Source organism: Desmodus rotundus, chromosome 3 (genome assembly GCF_022682495.2).
Source record: "Desmodus rotundus isolate HL8 chromosome 3, HLdesRot8A.1, whole genome shotgun sequence".
Taxonomy (NCBI): domain Eukaryota; kingdom Metazoa; phylum Chordata; class Mammalia; order Chiroptera; family Phyllostomidae; genus Desmodus; species Desmodus rotundus.
The window spans coordinates 198,374,751-198,396,323 of record NC_071389.1 but is presented as its reverse complement, the minus strand read 5'-3'; the positions used below and the strand labels follow the sequence as shown (position 1 = coordinate 198,396,323).

General features: G+C 55.2%; 1 protein-coding gene across 10 annotated transcripts in view; it reads left to right on the top strand.

Annotated features, from left to right (window-relative positions):
- Nucleotides 1-21,573, top strand: part of EFCAB6 (EF-hand calcium binding domain 6) — a 166,845-nt gene that overhangs the window by 125,256 nt on the left and 20,016 nt on the right. For 9 of the 10 annotated variants that reach the window (XM_045187052.2, XM_071221106.1, XM_071221105.1 and 6 more), the window contains 3 exons: nt 3,419-3,574; nt 8,370-8,565; nt 11,384-11,575. In XM_045187052.2, the coding sequence (XP_045042987.2) occupies nt 3,419-3,574; nt 8,370-8,565; nt 11,384-11,575 (544 nt within the window). The remainder of the gene's footprint in view (nt 1-3,418; nt 3,575-8,369; nt 8,566-11,383; nt 11,576-21,573) is intronic. The other variant, XM_071221102.1, reaches the window with a different exon arrangement.

Below are 21,573 nucleotides of genomic sequence, written 5' to 3'. Positions count from 1 at the left end.
GGATGAATGAACAGACACATTCCTTAACTCGATACTTCTGTTTCGAGGACTTGATAGCAAAGCAATACTGCAGAAGAGGCCTAAGGTTAGCAGTGGGCTGGCTGTGCAGAAGCTGGGACCACCTGCCAGTCCCAGTGAGCACACTGGCCTATAAAGTGCAGCCCCAGAGGACACGAAACAGTACATGCCTGTGACAAGCACCCTCAGGAAGACCACAGAACACATGTGTGGCACAGGGCTGACTGGAAGCGGCACATGGAACAGCATGTGTGCCGTGACGGAACGGAAGGTGCTGTGCGAAGGGCACGTCAGGCTCTGCCTGGAGGCTGGGACGTGAGGGTTATTTTCGAAGTTTGAAACTAGTTAGCAGTGTCATAGCTTAAGAATGTGTGATGTAGGAGGGAATTCTGCCCCATTGGACATGACCGTGATGCTACCAGACAGACTTCCTTGATCGGCCTCAGTCCATGGTGGTCGGCCCTCAGCGCTGCCCGGGCCTGGGCTCCGCGCCCTGCTCCACCGCTCCTCATCGCCCTCCCATGTGTCCGTCTGTCTCCTGTCCGTCATGTCAGCCGTCAGTCCCCACCGCCTCAGAGAGCCCCTGATAGAGTGAATGACTTGTTGCTGAAGAATTCCCGAAGGGAACAAGAAGCCCCGGGACGCAGAAATGAAATGCAGCGGCTCCACGGGGGTTAAGAGGAAGGCGGACGGAGCACACCTCGGAATGACGTCCATGTCACCGAGTTACCAGGAGACTTGAGTCTGTGAAATTTAAAGTGAAATACGTGTACGCATAAGATTGCTATAAATCAAACATGCCATCAAGCTAATGAAAAAGGGGAATTAATCTTTACCAGACAGGGCCAGCCTCATTACCCACGCGTGTCTTCCCCTCCCTTCTCCCCTGCCACGTGTGAGTGATGAGGCTCTGAGAGGAAGCGCCCCTCTCCGGCTCGTGTGGCTCACTCTCGCTCCTGTTCCTGCACAGCCGGCCACAGCTTGGTTACCTAGTTCACACTCACCCGTGCTCTTTGCGGGACCGTCCCCTCTCACTAAAGGCAGGCCTGATTTCACAAAAAGGCATGACCCCTCCCGTCCTGACGGGGCAGAGCAGGGAGGTAAAATTGTCTTCCAGACAGCCCTGAAGATTCGGGTTTCCAGGATTTTTCCTTCCTCATTTCCACGGAAGCACGGATGAGACTGAGTGAGCGTCATGTTTGGGTGACCAAGGGCGTGTGTGCCTCTCCAACCGAAGGGAATCGATTTTGCTGGGTGTGCCCTAAACACACTTTTTTAAATTAAGAAGACTCCTCTCTGAACCTCATATTTATTTTCCATGTCTTGCTCCTCTCCTGCCGACATCTGAGTTGAAGATCAGAATCAGGGCCACCGCGGGGAACCAGTGTGGGAGCGGGGCGGTTCTAAGGTGCAGAGGGCGGGTGCAGGCGTGAAAGCTGCGGAGCCGGGGAGGGACAGTTACCGGGCCTCCGGCAGAGGCCTGTGGGGGGCGGTCGTGGCCGCTCCACAGGCCGTGACAGGGGCCTCCTCGGGCTGTGTGTCACTGTCCAGACCAGGAGTCGGACGGGGACCCGAGCAGCGGCAGCGCATCCCTGCGTGTTGGCTCACACAGGTCTGGCTGGCGGCCCGAGTGTCCTGTGCTCTGGCTGCTCGTTCACTCTGCCTGCACACTCACCCCGCCTGCACACTCGCTCCACCAGGGGAAGAACGAAGGCCTAGAAGCCAGGCCAGGAAGTGCTGAATGCCTCCATTTTCTAAAAGCGTGCATCTCAAAAATTGGTTTGATGTCTCCACACCTGCATTTGCTTTGATTTTGAAGGACTACGTGGGATGTGATTGCTGTGGTGGCGAGTGATCGTTTTGTCACCTGGGACTGAATTCAGCGTAGGCCTGTAAGGGGATCCAAGTGTCGCTGCTGTTGGTGTACAGCGAGGGACCAGTCGTGCCTCTCCTTGTATCGGACATCTGCCAGCTCTGCACTGGAGGCCAAAGGGGAGGGGACAGGTGGCCCACGCAGTGTCCCTCCCCGGGTGGTCCCACTCCATTGCCCGTCTTCTGGATATCTGATCTTTTCATTCCTATGAATGATCTTTCCAGGCAGACTAAGACGCTCTCGTCCCCATGGTCTCTGAGGTGACAATCACCAGCCAAGATGTCACATTCACAGCGTCCGGCATACCCTCTTCTCTGAGTGAAAGCCCCTGGGCCCCCGCCTGCTGGACAAGCGCATGGCTCAGTATGGTCGGACAAGCTTGTTTGGAGACCGGGGGCAGCCGAGGCTGTGGAACCCGTGACTAACACACCGCACGTCAAATTCAAGATTACTCCTTCTAAAAGGAGTCCACGCTTTTCTAGTCCCTTAATGATTTTTTTTGGTCAGGGAAGAATTTCCCTGAAAAATGGAATCATAGCAACTTGAACACTGTCTACAAGAAAAGCAGCCCTTCTAGCAGGGGCTTGGCGGGACGCTGTCCGTGTCCCTGGGAGGCCAAGGCCTGGCCGTCCTGCCCCTACCACAGGCCCGCACTGTCTGGTCCCTTGTCTGTCCACTGGGGACGATCGCAACCCAGCTCCCTTGCAGGGCTGCTGAGGATAAACAGGAGAAGCAGATGGAGAGGCTCCAGCTTGCCAGTCGAGGGGCAGAAGTGGTGTCTGCGTTTCTTAACAGCAAAGGACCTGATAAAAACGGGTCCTCGGGCCCCTTCCCCCCGGCTGATACTGGCTGTGCCCCTCCACCCTCCCTGTGCCCCATGCCAGCACTGCTGCCTGAGGGCCTTGGCACTCGCTGTCCCTGGGCCCCCAGGACAACTGTCCCGCGGTAGCTGCCCACTGACTCCTTCACCTCTCAGTCTTGCTCGTGTTACGCCAACCCATACCTCTCACGGTGGCCATCCCCAGTCTGTCCCCCCGCTCTCTGCTCCCCCACTCCCTCCCCGCCGTGCCAGGCTCTGAGACCTCCTGTGTACAGTCAGCCTGGCCCTCTGGAATGGAGCCCCCATGGGGCCCAGTGGAGTCAGTGGTTGTGCCCCGATGCCCAGAGCAGTTCCACGTGCCAGGTGCTCAGCGAGCCTTCACGGGGAGAATATCACCTCTGTAATACTACTGTTTTTCCATTCTTAGTCCCGTTCTTAAAGTGCCAATTCCAGTAAAAAGACAAGGTTGTAATTCCTTTGACACAGTTTTGCTAAGGATAATAATAATAAAATGATAACAATGCAGACTCACAACTTCTTTCAGACCCCCTTTCAATGAGAATGTCACACCAAGGCCACAAAACACCTTCAGCGTCAGTTCTTAGAGGAACCGTCCAGGCGTCGCATTAGAATGACCGGACACTCTCGCTTTGGAGAGCCGATGGTTTTCCGGGTGTTAGCGTGGCCTGCCGTGTGCTCTCTTCCAGGGACAAGCTGAAGGACCATTATGAAGATGTCAGGAAAGCGCTGACCAGACTCGGCGACTCCAGAAGCAGCTCCGTGTCCATGTGCCAGCTGCAGAAGGCGCTGCAGGAAGGCGGCTGTCCCCTCAAGGACGAGGAGCTGACCGAGCTTCTGGGCAGGTTTGCGTTCCTCAGTTGACTGTGTCTCTCCCAGACCGAAAAGCGAGTTGGCGTGTGGCTTTCGTTTGCTCTTCTCTGTCCACTCACGTGGACTTTTGCACCCGAAATAACCTCCACATCCTCCGTCAGCCAGGCTGCATTATGATGGGCCCGAGTCTCCCCCGAGCAAGGAGAAGGCACGCACGTGCATCATGATTCCTGATGGGTCTTGGCAGCCTAACCATCATTTTGTAACTTCGGTTTTCATTTTCCCCAAGTTCTGCGTACACATCGGCAGGCGTCAAATCGCTCGATGCGTCACCGTCCTCATCTGCCCTCTCCAGGGTCCACACCTTCCAACGCTTTAGTGACACCTTTTGGTACTTAAGTTCTTATTTCTACATGACGTGTTATGTAGCTCCTTCTTGAATTCTTACTGTCAGGCTGTGCCTATTGACTTCCAACCAGGAAGATGCGGATTAAACTCCTTTCCACACACCACGTGCCACCAGCCACCCCACCCCACAGCCTCCTCCGCCCCACAGAAACACACGCGGACCCATCCCCATGGATGCCACCCTCCCCACACTGCCTGCCGCGTGTCCGTGTGGGGTAGGTCAGTGACCGGGGTTCATAGTATCGGGACTAGCCAGTCTCCTTCCCTTTTTATGTAGCACTTTGTTTTCCCCGGAGTTAATGTTAATCTTACTTCTTCTGTTTGTTTAGTTCCCATGTAATTGTTATCACTAATGGAACCCCCAACTCACCCCACTTGCTAAATATTTTTCTTTTTGTGGTTGCTCTAAAGTTTGTGATGTACACGGACGAGTGGCCCAAGTCCGGTTTCGAAGAACACGCCGCTCCCTCGTGGGCAGCGCAGGTGCCTTAGACAGAGCGGCCCGCGTCCTTCCTCCCGTCCCGCGGCGCTGTTGCCGTTCACCGGAATGATTAGATCGGCTGAGAGTTTGAAAAATAAACGGTGTCGTCTTGCCTTCGTTCACTCTTTCTCTGCTGCTCTTTCTCCCTTTACGTGGATCTGAGTTCCTGCCCTACATGACTTTCTTCTCTCTGAAGAATGCCTGATAGCATCTCCTTTTGGGGCGGGGGGGAGAGAGAGAAAGGTAGACGTTAATTTGTTGTTCCACGCATTCATGCATTCTTCGGTAGCTTCTTGTAAGTGCCCAACTGGGGATCGAACCTGCAACCTTGGCATGTGGGGATGATGCTGTCACCAACTCAGCGAGCTGGCCAGGGCCTGTGGTTGCAGGCCAGGGCAGCTGGTGATGAATTCCTGCAGGTTCTGTTTTTCCGAGGAAGTCTTTAGTTCCTCATCACTTCTACCGGATAATTCCACTGGATGTAGGATTCTAGGTTGGTGATTTTTTCTTCCAGCACATTAAATCTCGCAGGCCCCTCTTCGTGCTGGCATGCTTTCTGATAAGGACCAAAGCGTAGTTCTTGTCTCTGTTCCTCTGTAGATAAGGTTTTCCCTCCCTCTGGCCTCTCTCGAGGTTTTCTCTTCGTCCTCGGTTCTCTGCAGTTTAAATGCCGTGTGCCGAGGTGTGGGGTTTGGGGTTCATCCTTCCCGGTGCTCTCTGAGCACCAAAATGTAACACCTTTTGAAATTGTCCGACAGTTTTTGGAAATTCTGTTCTTTTTTAAAAATTTGTTTTTCTCTTTGAATTTCAGTTTGAGAAGTTTTTATTAACATCCTTTAAACTCAGTGATTTTTTTTCCCCTCAGCCACGTCCCATCTACTGACAAGCCCATCAAAGGCACCCTTCATTTCTGTCACAGTGCTGTTATTGCCAGCACTTCTTTTTGGTGCTTCCTTTGAGTTCGCCCTCTCTGCTCACATTACGCACTTGTTCTCGCATGCTGTCTACATTTTCCATTAGAGCCCTGTACATAGTAATCATAGTTCATTTAAGTTCCCTGTCTGGTGATTTCAAAATATGTGTCATGTCTGAGTCTGGTCCTCATGGGTTTAGCGAGGGTTTTATGTTGGTGTGGGTAGAACTGGGCCGTGTTTAATCTTGCTGTAGCTGTGCCTCTCCTCTGGCACCCTTGGCTTTGTCCCTTCTGTTTGGGGGGTTTCCCTAGGAACTCCTCTTTAAGTAGAGTCTCTGTTTTGCAGCTCTTTTCATTGTAACCCATTGTTACTAAGTTTGCTTCGCATTTATACGGAGATTTTATTGATAAGCTGTGTGTTTCCAGGAGCGTTTAATTTCCTTTTTGCTTTTCTTGCATTATTTGCCTGTATCTCACCTTGTCGAATAGACACGAACCCAGACTTGGTAAAGACAGACGTTACTGGAAAAGACCCCCGCGATGGGGAGGGGGGACTGCTGGGATGGGGGGAGGCAGGCTGTTGCAGTGGGAGGGTGCTCTGAACATGCAGTCTGAAAGCATCTCGAAGTTCAGGCAGCCCAAGGGCTTTTCCAGGGAGAGGAAAGGAAGCACTGGGTATGGGGGAATGAAATGAGTGGGTCGTGTGATCAGACCGTTGTGGCAGGAAATGGCTTTCCTTGTGCTCAGAGTCTCACGCAGGGCCCTACGGAGGGGCTCGTCCACAGTCCAGCGCTGGCCCAGGCTGCGGGTGGGCCACAATCCAGGGAAGCAGAGAACTGTTAAAGTTTGGTCGTGTCAAGTCAAAGTAAGCGGGCATTTTGTACAGACTGGTCAGTGAACACCACCAGTTCAGCTAATCATTTATGAGAACAGGAATTAGGGGGAGGGTGTCCACCTTGTCACAGGCAAACCTGTGGGTCTTTTCCAAGTCCTGGGGGGACGGTGGCTCTGCGCTGTTAGCCGTTTCCAAGGACACAGAGGGAGGGCGATTTCTCTAGGTTTCCAGGAGCACGGGGCGCAGGTGCAGCTCGGTGTTGTCAACCTTCAGCTTTCCCCAGCATTTTATCCCTTTCTGTTTGTTCTCTCGGGCTCCTTCCCCGGTGCCTTCCATCCTGGAGCCTGGCCCCATTCTCCTGCCGTACGTCTGATGCCTGAGAGCATCCTCGGCTGCCCCCGCTGTCCTCCCGGGTTGGACTCCCCCATTTCCACCCCTTCACACCTTTTTATTTCTTAATTTACATTCTTATTTTTCTGGAGTGCTTCCTGGAGTAATTTCTCAAGAAAGGGTAGAGAGGAAGTAAATATTCTTAGTTCTTGTTTGTCTGAAAATGTTTTATTCTTTTTTGCACTAATTAATAGCTTGTCTGAGCATAGAATCCTAGGGAGAAAATTATTTTCCCTTAACATTTTGAAGACATCCCTCCTCGTGTTCAAGCAGTGAGAAATCCCAGGTTGTGTGTGTGTGTGCGTGTGTGTGTGTGTTTCCATTCCATCTTCACATGCCTACGTGTCCTCTTCTTCCTCAAACACGGTCTCCCATCACTAAATCTGTTTCCAGCTGAAGCAGAACTTACATGCATTCGATGAATAAATCATGGAAAAAGAGCACCAGATAAATAATGAACAAAATGATCATAAGAGAGTCTTTTAAGACACAGTCAGTCTTGGCACTTTCCTAAACCACAACAGAAGGACCCTGGAACTTCTGTCCACCTCTCAGTGGGGCGACGGGCTCCGTGCGCAGCGGAACCTCAGTGAGGACCCGTCGCCCGGCGGCTTGTTCCCTCTCAAAGACCCTTGATGATAAACATCTCTGTCGTTCATAATTACATGTAGATTATTCTCTTCTAGACCCAGAATAGACTTTTCTAAATAACACTGAGGAGATTAGCATATGCATTTGATTTTATTACTACATTTTAATACCACGTTGGCAGTTTATCCTGCTGATGAAATAGAGCTGATTACTCTTCCCTCCGAGTATCGTCTCGGAGCCAGTGCCACGGGCCGGGGAGGCGGCCCCGCAGCTGCGGGTGGGAAAGCACAGCCCTCGCTGAGTCTCCAGGCACTCCTCTCTCCGGCTCACCGGGGTTCCCAGCCCTTCTTCTCTGACGCACCCCACCCTGCTGAAAGGAAGTTTGGGAGTGACAGTGCCAGGGATGCCCAGAGGACCCCAGGTACAGAGCCATGAGCTTTGCGTGCCATTGAACTTTGTTTTTAATTATATTACATCTTTAATAAACTTGCTTTACGTTCTCATGAAACCTTGGGACTTTCGCCATGTGTCTTTTAGGACTTAAAGGGGCCTCTGTTTCTACACGAATGTCCTGTTGACATGCGTACACAGACGGAATTTCTGTTTGAGAAAATACCAAGCCAAGTAGGTTTCGTAGTAACGTCTTTCAAGTGCTTTCAGCGTGACAGTGTAGTGTTGGCCATTCTTGAAAAAGAACGATGGTGTGTTCGCTCGGTTCCTCCCTTCCTTCCCGCCCTCTCGGATGCACTTCTCCTCAGGTTCCCCTGCTGCTCCTCAGGTCTCTGAGCACAGCCCCTGCCCCCACCCCTCCACAGTCCTGCCCCAGACCACTCCGTAATATGGCTCTGCCAGGGTCATGTCCCCCCGAGTGGACCAGCTCCTTCGCCAGGCCTCCTCCCATCTTCTGCTCTCCACCCCGGGAGCCCTGTTGGCCTCAGGTCTCAGAGCTTCAGCCAGGACAGTCTGCAGCCTCTCCAGCCAACTGCGCCCCGCTGTCTCAGACTCAGGGCCCTTCCCCTGCCCCCTACACCGCAGCTGCCTACCCACGGCCGAGGCCAATGGCACGCAGGCCCCCACCGGCCAGGGAGCGGCGTCTTCCCATTGGTCACGCTCCCCACCCCGCTCTGTGCTCAGCGAGTATTTGTTGAATGAATGGGTGATGAGTTTTTTTAATTAATATATTCCTTTTTCTTTTCCTTTGGGGACAAGTTGGGGAATCAGCTGGCAAAATAACTCCATCAGTTACCTTGACTTCTTGAGAGCAATGGAGAGCTGCAAGCCCCCAGGACCTGAGTTGAAAGGAAAAGAAGCGGGCCTGCCAATCAATTTTGCGGGACTGCACCTGGAGGAGGTCCTGAAGAACGTCCAGAACGTCGTCGCCGCCTCCACCCCGGCTCTGGCAACGGTACGGCAGACGACAGAGTGCTTTTCCTGGGGAAACTGAGTCCTCCCCTGCCCCGGGACCCTTCCCCTCTCTGCATCCCCTTGGGGTGTCAGGACTCAGAGGGGCTGCTCCAGACCCCAATGCTCCAAGGAGCAAACGTGTGTCCATTTCGCTCTGTAAGAAGCTTCCATGGTCACCCCCCAGCGTGCGTTCTCTGAGGTGGAAGTGCTCAGCGCTCAGCAGGTGCTGGCCTGGGTGAGGGCGAGGGGTCCCAGGCAGAGGGGAGAGGACAGGGGCCCTCAGAGAGAATGGGCGCAGCGCGGCCATGGGTCCTGGGCCCGTGGGAATGAGTGGCGCCTGCGGCCTGAAGAGGTTGACGGGACTGGCTGTGGCACAGACTCCCTCCCTGGAGGGACCACCCAAGGCCAGGGGCGGTGTGAAGAGGGACACCCCGCATACACGGACATTTTAGGCTGACAACTGGGTGACACTGTAGAGCGTGCCGAGTCCTGGAATGTGCGGGGACGATGCTGTGGCCTGTGTCAGAGTCCTCGGGGAACGGGGATTCGGCCACGTTCCTGGTGAGGACACGTGAGTCCCCTTTGCAGCAGCCGCAGAAAGAGAAAGCATTGTCTGCGGAGGGCTGGCCATGCAGCTGGGGTGGGAGCGCAAGCTTCCATGTGATGCTGGTGTGCCCACCCAGTGGCCAGTCACAACGGGCTGTCCCCCATCTGCCAGTGCCCGCCATGTCCCCACCCAGAAGCCTAGGTGTGCTCGCACCATCCCTGCAGGGAAGCAGCCAGGGAGGCGAAGCTCTGGAGTCCCAGCCTCAGGAGGGACCAGGGAGCAGGGAGCAGAGGAGAGGGCGGGGCAGCCCAGCTTTCATCTTGGAGAGCAGATGTTTCTACATCTAGGAATTCTCATGAGGACGCAACATTTTGTCTTTATTTTACTGATAATCTAAAAAAGTCAGATTGAACATGCTGTGGGCCATCTAGAAAACCCACCTATCCACCTTTCAACACCAGAATGCCTGCTCGAGACTCCTGGGCCTCAGGGTCTGCAGACTCAGTGTGTGCGGGGCCAGGAACAAAACCCATGAGGGCCGGGGCTGAGGTCAGTGGGCGTGCGGCCAGGCCCAGCCAAGCCAGAGACACAGCCCTGCGGGCCGACAACTGCTGAGCTGAAAATGGGCCAGCGTTGCTAGGTCTTCTCCTTTTCATGGGAAGCTGGAAGCTTTCTGATGCCTAAATGTCAGCCCATCCTGCAGACTTTGAGTAGCACCGTGCAGGCCAAAGAAAGCCACCTTCAGGGAGGCTTGGCCCCATAGAGCACCCGTCAGGATGTGTCTTGGCCTGAGGCCTGTGGAGCCTTTGGGAGGGACCACAGCTCTCCCTTCTGAGAAACATTCCCTAGGCGATGAGGTTTGAAGCAAGAGAGGGGGATTCCGGGCTGAGAGAGTGGCAGGGGGGCCACAGCGAGCGGGGTGGGAGGGCACAGGGGGCCATGGGGAGAGGGGGCAGTGGAGGTGTCGGGAGAACGCACGCATTTCATCTGTCACTGCAGATGCGTCTCAGGTGCACCTGGTTTCTGAAAGTGTGGCAGTCCCTTTGCTGCATTTGATTCTTGCACCCACCCGAGGGCTGGGCAGCCTGGGTTGGCACATGGGGAGCCCCGCAGGCCAGGAAGTGCAGGCCCCGAGTTTGCCTCTTAGGCCCCCGAGCTCACGGTGCGCATTTCACACCCGCAAAGCCTTCTAACTCTCAGCACGGGATGCCCCATCGGGTCGCCCATTTTATGATCATTCTCCTTTGCGGCTGTTGAGATCCACTGCGTGCCAGGTCCCTGAACAGGTTGCCATAGTCAAACTTAGAACAGCATGATTACCAAGTCCCCTTTTTATATCGAAGAAGCTAAGCTTTTCAAAGAGGTTAAGGGCTGGTGGTGAGCAACAGGGCCGGGGTTCAAAGTCTGCTCCCTGACCTGCGGCCCGAGGTTTTGACCATACACAGCTGCCTCGTGTCACGGAAGTCTAAGTACAGATGTGAGGCTCTGAGGTCTTTTAAGGTTAATTCGAGAACACATGTATCACCACCTGTGGGCTGGTGGGGCGTGCCTCATTAGCTCTGCAGGAGAGTTCGCTGCAAGGAGGCGTTTGGTGTGGGGTCTGCAAGCACATTAAATTTACTTTAAAAAAAAGATGTTAACCTACCACTTGATACAGATTTCCTAATGCAATAAAAATGAATGATTTTGTTTCAGCAAATGGAAAGAAAAAGGGCTCTTTTTATAGCACATTTTTGCACTTTCTCAGTTGGACTGCTGTGCTGCTGGGGTCGTGAGCTCCGGCTGCCGCAAGGACGGCAGCCCAGCTCCCAAGCGCAGGCTGGCATGTGACGGGGTGGGTGGTCCCTTGACTCCTCCTCCCGGCCACTTCCCACTCAGAGTCCTACCCAGAGACCCCTGCCCAGCCCGAAGCAGCGGGATCGCACCTGAGCCTCCTGTCGGGGTGATCTGTCCTCAGGGGGGCTGGGACTCAATGGTCGAGGGAGCCCAGGGCCGGCCAGTGCGGGGGGCCAGGGTTCCTCTTCACGCCCCTCCCAGTCGGATCCAAAGCGGGGTGAATGAAGCTTGTTTCCCCATGACACACGAGTTCTTACGCTGTGCACACACTCTCACCTGTCTCGGGTTTTCGAGCGCGGTGCATTTATTCGGTAATTCAGAATTCGCAGGGGACTCGCATGCACTTGATTTCATTTGCATCCCGCAGAAGCGGTACTTAAGAAAAATAGTCTCTGAGATCTTCGCTTGACAGGAGCATCTGCCTTGCTTTCTGTAGGCGTTTTCTGCCTTGGACAAAGAGGACACTGGGTTTGTGAAGGCTTCGGATTTTGGACAAGTTCTTAAGGACTTCTGTTACAAACTAACAGAGAACCAGTACCATTACTTCCTGAGAAAGCTAAGACTTCATCTAACCCCCTATATAAATTGGAAGTATTTTCTCCAGAACTTCACCTGTTTTCTTGAAGAGGTAAGGATGCGGGCTAACATTTGTTTTTGCAAAACGGGTAATCGATAAAACCATGTCAGATAAATTGGCAATCACCTCATGTAATGAGCTCATTCTAAATGAAAAGTTGGTATAAATTCTACATAGAGCGTGAGAAGGTGAATATGTATCTTTTGCTTCATTTGAGAGCTATTGTTTTATTTTCAAAGACATTCAGGAGCTTACTTTGGTCTGCTTGTTTTAGATGCTCAGGACCTTGGTTCCCAGCATCTGGTGTCCAGAGGAGCGAGGCCCCCTGTGCGTTAGGCTATGAGTGGCAGGGAAGGAACTGGGACCTACTCGGGAGGCATTTGTTGAGGACCCACGATGTGCCGGGCCCTGGGCCAGGCATCAGTCAGTCGTGGGTTGGAATGTGGAGGTAGTGGGCTTAAACAGCTGTGTACTCGGCAGGTCCCTGGGGAGGTCAGGGAGGGCTTCCTGGAGGAGGGAGGGTGGGGGAGGGCTCTGTTCCTTCCCAGGACCGCTTCTCCAGCTGCACAAGCTGTATATTCTTAGGTTGTTTCTTGATTTCTAAACATAAGCAGGCCAACATCATTAGAAATCATTGCCATCTGGGCTTGACATCATTCAGTGCTGAGGACGGGCACACAGGTGCCACATCCCTGCCATCACGTGAAAACACGTGAAACATCCACATATAATTCCGCCGCTAAATCACAACAGTCTTTGCCAAGATGTGTCTAACTGTCCCCCCGGAGCTGGGAGCTTGGGTCACTCCAGCCTCACACCTTTCCGTGCCACAGACAACCACGCTCACCAATCCCTGCCTGCTTGCCGGGCTCAACTCTCAGCAAGGAGACTGCTGGAGCAAACCGCAAGAAGGCTGTCAAGGACTGAGGGGCGTCATGGGAGGTGACAGCACAGCCGCGGCTCCTCGGCCTTTACGTGTATTAACTCATGTGATCCTTGTGCCGCCACGCACTAGTGGCATCCCAGTTTACAGACGAGGGCACTGGGCCATAGAGACATTGAGTCACTGTCCACAGCCACCCCGATGGGGCGTGGGGGAGCTGGTTTGTGAACCCCAGAAGCCCGGCCTCCGCTCCAGGCCCCTGCACGCTGTGCTCCTCCTCTAGGGACCGGTGGTTTTCACCCTGGCCATTCAAGGGGCGGTTCCTAGACAAGCGGCACTGTGGGGCTGCGTGGTTTAAAGCCGTGTGTGTGTAGATGGTGTTATGTTGAGCTTTGTCTTCGGCTCCTATTTTTCTTTTCCTAGTAGCATGTGTTTTAGGTGCGTCCACGTTGCATGTTGGCTTTAGTCCGTTCCCCCAGGCTGCTAGAGAATCAGTCTGTAGAACGAGTATGCTTCTCGGAACAAGCATAGTGCTGTCCAGTTCCACCCGCTGTGAGTGAACACGCGGGCTGTGTGCGGTTTCCTCCGTTACCAGCAAAGTGCCCGGCACCCTCCGTGGCTGTCTCCTGCACACAGCGGGGGCTGCCCCGTGTGGCTCTGCCGGATGGGCGGGCGGGCACGGCCCACTTCCCGGACACCGCCGTGGGGGTCACCAGCCACGTGCACGCCCACCAGCCTTGCGTGGGACTCGCTGACGCCCCGTACCCCTGCTGACCCTCGGTCCAATCAGGCCTTCTCACTTCGGCCGATTGGAAGCTTAGTGAGGTCGAACTCTTTGGTGTGTTCTCAGCCCCTCAGGCGTCCTCATCATCTGCAAATTGCCTGACAGGGTCCCAGTCCTCCGTCGAGACGTGAGTCGCAAAGACCTCCTCCCGGTCCGTGACTTGTCTTTTCCCTGTTTATGGCGACCCTCACTGTTTTTATGTGAACTGTACTTTATTCTGATTTTAAAAGACATACACAGTCACTAAGGAAATTTTGCAAACTACTGGAAACTGGAACAGAGAACACAGCAATCTCAACCCCGTGAGGACAAGAACGACTCCCACTACTGTTCTGCGAGACCCCCGACCTCTGGCCCTTCCCAGGCACGTCCTCGCCTAGGTGTCCCCACTGAGGGAGGGGCAGTGCCCACTCCTCGGTGAAACAGGCAGGCTCCAAAGTCAGGTATCAGCCTGACCGTTCAGCCAGGGGTGGACACCAGGCAGGTCCAGCTTCAGCCCCGGAGTTCTTCCCATGGGCCACGCCGCCCTGGAGACCCTTTCCTTCTACCTCTAATGCACCCGCCCCGTTTTTTATTGTGGCGAATACGCATGACACGAATGTTACCACCCTAACCCTGTCCAAGTGCACAGCTCGGGGTCCCCAGGTCCACTCACACCGTGGTGCAGCCGTCCCCGCCGCCCGTCCCCAGAACGTTTGCACTTTGCAAACCCCAGACTCTGCCCCTTACACACAGGCTCCCCATTGTCCTCCCCCGCCTCCGGCACACCCCCTTCTACTTCCTACCCTAGGCTCCTCCTGTAAGCGGAATCACGCCGTCCTTGTCCTTCTGTGACTGGCGGGCTTATGTCCCTGAGCACCCCTCCATGGGCCCCTCCCCAGGGCCTCTCCATGCTAGAGCAGGCATCAGGAGGTCCTTCCTTTTTAGGGCTGACGATCGTCCCTGTACATACAGACCATACTGGGCCCATCAGTTTGCCTATCAGTGGGCGGACACTCAGGTAGCCTCCATGCTGCTGTGCCTCTGCCTGAGCGCCTCCAGAAGCACTTTGCTGAGCATTCCTGCCAGGAGGTTTGGGGTTCATTGCAGTGGGAGCGAGCATGGTGGGCTGACCAGGGCTGGATCCCGGGACCAGGGGCACACAGGGGGCCCTGCCCGGGGATCCCCGCACGGCCTCCTCCCGCCTTTCCAGGCCTGTGTAAGGTCAGTGGTGGGATTACATGGTACCAACCCCGTGAACTGGGGTTGGACTGGGGGTGGGAAGGCCTTGCTGAGAACCAAAGCTCAAGCCAGGGTGCATTTACCAGAAGATCACAGTGAGCGAGGGGCTTCTGGACTGAAAGGACAGCCTGAAGGGGTAGGGGTGAGGCCCCGGGCATCTCAGACTATGTGGGGGCTCCTGTCCTGTTTATCTGCTGGTGGGGGTAGGGGCCAGACAGACTGCAGGGGTCCTGCGCCCCTTACACCAGAGCTTAGGTCCCCTTTCTCTGAACAAAAGGAGAGTGGTGGAGACTCGTGAGCAGGGACGTGGGGTGGCTCCCTGCGAGGTGGCTGGAACGGGAAGGATGCCACGTCAGCCCGGCAGTTTCTGAAGTTTCATCCTGGGCTGATGTTCTTCAGAGAAGGGAGTAAAGTAACGAATAACAGGAAAAGCAAATGCGTCATCCTCAAGGTTATTAAACGTGACACCAGTCATCCGTTCCCTCTGGGGATGCACAGGCGGCAAGTAATTAAAAGGAGATTACCAAAGCGCAATTCACGTGGTGGGTGCCCCTCCTCGCAAAGGCCATCCCTTGAGTAATCCCTAGCCAAGCTGGATCCTCTCCTTGGGGAGAGAAGTCCCTGGAGAGTACCCATGGGGACCTTAACACCCACCCACGCTCCCCCTCTTGTGTGGGCACACGGCTCAGTCTGTCCTCAACAACTTCGGTCCATCTTATGCCACGTGTGCCTGTCCCATGTGAGGCCTGAGCTCTTAGCAGAACAGACATGGTGTGGTTTTCCGGTCCAGCATGTGGCTCAGCCATGGCGTTGTCCCTCCCGGCTCCTCTGCTCCTGAGGTGCCACTGAGTTCCAACAGCGTCTCCCCAGGTGCGGTCCCCGGGCCTCCGGCAAGGCAGCCCAGCGCCCCCCGCATGGGCTCAGTCTGCGGGGCTGTGTCATTCTGGATGCTACTCTCAGGTCTGAGGACCCGGCCAGTTGGCCCACGGCGTGCAAAATGATCGAAGATGAAGGTGACTTCAGTCTTTCCAGGGGGGAACGAGGAGTGTGCCTTGCGCCCCTGGCAGCCATCACGCCCAGGTGTGAAGACTAAAGCGCCACGCCGTGGCGTGGTGGGAGAGTGGGAAAGAAGAAGAGGCCCACGCATCAGACAACGGCACGGCCCCTTTATCACTAAGATTCCCACAGACCGGGTGGAAACGCGAGGGCCAGCATCTCTGTTCTCAGCAAGTACCTCCTTGTTCCCTCCGGGAAAAGCCTTTGACATCCAGAACGCCAAGTGCAAAACACAGGGTATCACCTTGTTTTCAGAAACTCATTCTATTTAACATTCCTTTTAAGTCTTATAGTGCAATTGCAGTATCTCCCATGACCATAAAAATAACGCTCAGGGCAGACACGGAACTAAGAGAAGACACGGCAGACACCGTGTCAACTCTTCCTGCGTTATTACCATGGAAATGGCGGAACTTGTAACAGAAACCGCTGACACCGCAGAGCATTGTTTGCTCGCGGTCTAGCCAGCAGAGAGCCAATGAGGCCTTCTCTTGCTTTGCGTTTGTGACATACAGGCTTTCCACGCACTCCTGAGATGTGACGTGACTCGAAGGCGGTTTTCTGTCCTCCAGGAGAGAACGTAAGAACATAGTTTTCCGCTGAAGAGGGGGCCATAAAGCGCAGCAAAACGTCTGTGATCCTTTACGGGCATCATGTTTAGACTTGTTGCCGACAGTGTTGCGTCGATTCATCTTTCCTTCCGTTGTAAATGGAAGTGTCCACGGTGTTTAATGATTGTGACGAAGAACGGGGAGGTCTCCTTTTCCAGAAGAGGCTCTGGATTATTGGAAACCAGCTAAGTGAATTGTTACAATGTATCATTACTATTACTTACTCTTGTTCCCAATGGCAAGAAAGGCTAAGTCCCCCCGATAGAGTTTCAAGGATTTTTAAATGTTTCCCCTAAATTTTACTCATTTTGCACTTGCCGAGGGAACTTTTACTGCTTGACCTATTGAGGATGTGGCAGGCTGTGCGAGAGAACGTAGGATGACTTGGCAGTGGGGGCAGCCTCGGTGGCAGGCCAGGGCGTAGCGGCTGCTGGGTCCGCCATGTATAGGCTGAGGTACAGGGTTACCACCAACAACCTCGAAGGCCTACAGGTCGGTGTGCGGCAGCCCCACGGGACCACGCTATCCTGGTGCACCCACGCCTTTCCCCTCCGGCCCCCTGGGTTGGGTGAGCTGGCTGCCCTGCTGGTGGAGGGCGTGGGTACCCTGGCCAGGCAGACGCCTGCTTCCCCTGAGTGTCAGCGTCCGTGTCGGTCCTAGCGCCGGCCGGAATGTGCACCAGTGCAGGTGGTCTACTTAAAGCCGGCTAGCGTGGTAAAGGCCACAGAATGAGCAGTAAGGGGTCCAACCTGCCACAGTCACTTGACCACTGCTCCAGGTGACGCACAGTTGAATCCAGAGCTGCCCCCCCCCAGTGTCCTGGGCCCCATCTGGATCCAGAACCCCCTCCCACAGAGGAGGGACAGTCTCCCCGCCGCCCCTGGGTCTGGTGGTGTGGGCAGCCAAGGATCCGGGCGCCTGGGACTCTGAGCTGCCAGGTAGGACTCCGCCGGAAGCAGGACAGGGCTTGGGCACCAAAGGGGACATGGCCTGCTTTCTGACACCTTTTGCAGAAATGTGAAGGGGGCAACCCCAGGTGGAGGGCGGCCGCATCGCCCCTCTTTCCAACAGAGACCCCCTATCAATCACAGCCACTCCAGGCGGAGGGTGAGGGGCGATCATGAACCCAGCAGGGCCTGGGAGAAAGCCTGTCCCGTCTGAATTTCTGGAGAAGTGGAAATATGTAGACCGTAGCCAAGTACAACCGGAATACGTGAGTTTCCGCCAGACTACAGGTGGCCCGCTCCGGGAGGGCGGGGAAGGAACCCTGGCCCCCTGCGTCCCAGCTGTGGCAGGTGCTCCGCCGGCCTCTGGGAGCTGCTCCGAGGAACTCCAGCAGCTCCTCCGATAGTCCGCCCTGTGTTAGTCCCTCCCCGTGGCCTCTGGGCTGGCGGGCTCTCGATTCCCGCCCCCAGACTGATGCTGTCTACATGTCATAGCTCAAGGGCCTGTGGCCCAGCCAGGCCAGCCGGGCCCCGTCCACACAGTCCCTCCAGAGCCACAACAGTCTCATTTACAGTCTAATTTAATTGCAATTTTTGGACCAAATAAGCACCAGACCTGAGCTGTACCACTGGTGCTCAAGGTTCTGACCACACCAGGAAGCCAGGAGTCAACCCGAGAAGTCCTTGTCCCAGAAAAGACTTGTAGAGAAAACCCGAAATGCAGCCGGCACTGGCACCTCGCTTATTATCGCACACCTGTGCGTCTGATGGGCAGGCGCGGCTTTGGTGCCTTGTTTCACTGGACGCATCTCAACTCCCAGCCTTCGGCACCTGTGAATGAGAACGTATGCCAGCCAGCGGTCTGCACAGTGGGGGGACAGGCAAGCACACTCAGGCCCCCTGTGGTGGGACTGCTCCAACAGACACGGCTGTGGCCACTCATGAAGGAACCAGAAAGTTCAGTCTCTCGTCTTTGAGGTTGAATGTGAATGGTCCATGCTGAGAGATGAGGAGGAAGGAGCGCCTGGTGGCTGCGCCTGGCCAGGCCCTGCCGCCTCCGTGTCCTCGCAGTCAGGCCAGCGATGGCCGACATGCTTCGCACTCGGCTGTGAGCCAGGCGTGTTCTAAGTGCTTTGCGTACGTTACCTCAGCGGACCCTCCCAGCGGCCCCGTGAGCATGGGTGGTGTGTTACCATGTTTTGTGGATGAGAACAGCGGAGTGCGGAGGGGCCAGAGCACCAGTTCCCGGCACACAGGAAGCACTAGGGCTGGGATTAGACTCCGCCCTGCACTCCATGCCCGTCAACTGGGAACCGGCTTTGTGTCTGTGCTGAAGGGTTGGCCTCTGGACTGAGTTACTTATGGAAGGAGCCTTGCTTACTATCAGACGTAGCAAATGTCAAATGCTGGCATTCCTTACTGTTTTCCCCTGTCCTACCTCAGTGAGTGCATGTCTAACGCCTGATGTTTAGTAACGATGTGACTATATGGTGTGGAACTTACTTAGGTGAAAGAACTTACTTTAACAGTTTCATAAATGACTTCCACCATGAGTTTATGGAGTTATTAAAGGGTCGCAGGGGTAGCTGAAATGTTTCCCTTTTACTTCCCTGCATTTTATGGCAATTTTTTGCTACTGAAGGATTTGCCAATGAGGTGTTGGCAAAGGTGTCCAGCTAAATTCTTTGTGACTGTCAGGCTGTGTGGCAGAAGTGAGCTCGGAGAGCCGGAGGGGCAGGAGAGAGAGGGAGGACCTCCTCTGCAGGGCCGGGCACAGGCGGGCACAGGCGGTGCTCTGACGAGTCTGCACCGAGTCTGGACACCGGCAGGTGGGGCTTCCTGGGTGTGTGCAGACACCCGGGCTGGGGAAGCCCCACACTCTGGGTGCGGCTGGAGCATGGGTTGAGGTGACAGGGAGAGGAAGCAGGGTGAGGATAGGGCCAATGGGCAAGGGCTCTGGGAGGCAGGCGGAGGGGCAGAGCTGTTGGGGTGGGTCCCCTCCTCGCTTGCCTGGGTGGGCATCCCAAAGTGTCAGCTCCTCCAGGGCAGGGGTTGGTGCCAGGACAGTGCCATTCACTGCTCTGTCCCCAGAACCCGGGCAGTGCCTAGCACATAGTAGGCCCTCAGTCAGTATTTATGAGTTACTGTGTTGCTATTTTCGGTAGGCTCTGGTGTTCTTGGGCATGGGGTAGGCAGCTGGAATCACGATAGGGTGGGAAGAGCCTGGATTTGAAGTCAGACCATCGTTTGAAGTCAGACCTGCAGGGGAGGTGCCTGGAGACCCTGGGCAAGCTGGACCTCGAGGAGCTGCACCCCACGTACTTTGTCTGAAAAACAGGGAGACCCACAGGCCCCTTGAAGGGCCATGGGAGGGTTAGAGAGACTTGTGTGATGCCCCAGCCTGGCACCTGCGCGAAGGAGCCACCAGTACTGGGGCTCAGCAAGCCTTGGTTCAGTCATGAAGCATGACTTAACTGTGGCCTTTCCAAAGGAAGTTCTAGAATCTTAGGGCTCACCGTCACTCACACCCAGAAAGAACCCGTGCCCAGGAGGAGATCCCAGTCTGGGCACCAGGAGACCTGGAACCCCAGTGTGACCCCCAGTGTTACACCCGACCTCTGCAGACAGCCCACTGGGTGCTGACACCTGCCAGCTCATTGGTCACTAAGACCCCAGGCCTCCTCCCAGACGTGGCCCCCTTGGGTGTGCTTGCGGGGCTGTTGGAGCCACGAAGCCGGCTCCTGACCCCATGCCGAGGGTGTGGGAGCAGGAAGTCCACATGCCCCCAGAACCGCCACTTCACTTCCATCTGGGTTTTTTTAATGTTTTATCTTTTTTTGACAGGCGGCTCTGCTGCTGTTGTTATATTTAGCCTTCATTTATTCACTGTAAATATAAATGAAGATACAGTACAATTAATTCCTTCGCTAATCAAAATATTTGATCAAATGAAGCAATTTTTCAATTCTTAAAAGTAATTATACTGTTTTCTAAAACGAAGCGGAGGAATTCTTTACTGAGGATTTCTCATTAGGAGTTTTTGCAACCTGCTGCGGCTCCTTCTTTTCCTCCTGTACAGAACCGTGGGGAAGCTGCGTGATTTTCTCCTGGGTGTTCCAAACACACTCAGCAGACGAGTCATGTAGTTCAATTAGCTAATTGTAACCTTCACGTAGTTAAATCCGCACACCAGCGTATTTCCAGTCGGTCAGCTGGAATAGACCTTGCTAAGCCACACTGTCTGTCCTGTTGCTCCCAGGCAGGTGACCGCCACCTTGGACACCCATGGGAAGAAAGTTGCTGTGTCCCCTTGCCACCCGCATTGACCCGCCTACTCCTTTTCCTCGTCCCGGAGCTCACCCCCTTTTACTTCCTGCTAAATGGAGGTTCAGAACCATCCTGTCACTTCACACTTGCTAACCTCTCCTTGGCCAGAGAAAGTCCTGTGGCTGGGAGGGAAGCAGAGGGACTGGGAGGCATCCTCCGCCTCTTCAGTGGGGTCTGCCGAGACACAGGTGCAGGGAGAGTGAAGGAACGGGCCTCCGAGGCCACGCACCACAAGAAAACAAGGTGTGCGCTCGCCTCGCCTCCGCACACCCCCCGCCTGCCTGCCTGCCAGCCGGCCCTCCCTCCCCCTTACGCAGCCCTCCCCTTCATCTGGAGAGGTCGTGTGGGAGACAAGCAGATGTGATGAGTCCTCCGAGGAAGGGCGTGGTCACACCTTGTGGACAGGGCAGCGGGCTCTTTCTGATCAGTCCTGCAGCGGGGCTGTTGACACAGGAGCGAGCCCAAACTCTGCTGGCCGGGCTGGTCCTCGGCGGGGTCCTGCTGCACGGAAGCCCAACATAGTGTGGCTGACCGCTGCCTCTCCCTGTGGCCTTGATCCTGGGGGGCGGTGGAGGGGAAGAGGGGAGACAAGGACTGGGAGTCAGGGGCAGCTGTGTGCACGGGGAGGAGGGCTAGTCCAGTCAAAGTCACCGCCAGACCCCAGACTGCAGGAGGGAGCTGGGGCCGGAGGCATGGGCTCCGGGCGGATTCTGCGCTGGCCCCCCACCCCACTCAGGGCCACCTCCCCCGACCCCCACCCAGGGATTCCCGCATTGTTGGGACTCAGAGCTGCAGGTGTGCACTGTAAAGGTACGCCCTGCTTTCGCTCTAGGAGATGCGGGGTGCCTTTTAAACTGAGGAGCGCCCCGTGAGGGTGGAACGTGAGTAGTCGGTGCTGAGGGCTGTGTGTCAGGTGTAGGGACAGTGTTTCTTTTGTGTGTTCCCCAGCGTTACGGCGCGGCCATAAGGGGATCTGGAGTCTTCTTGGCAGTGGCGGTCCGTATTTCTCTGTGAGGTCTGGAGGGACCGCTGTTTGGTAGGACAAGGCTCCACGACACCCTTGAGTAAATGAGAAGACTCCTTCGAAACCCTTTAATCAGGTCTGACCTATCGTGCATAAACTTCCACTTTTTTTTTTTTCATTAAAAAGTGACCAGGACAGCCCTGGGCAGGTGGCTCCGTGGGTTGGAACATTGTCCTGTACAACAAAAGGCTGAAGGTTC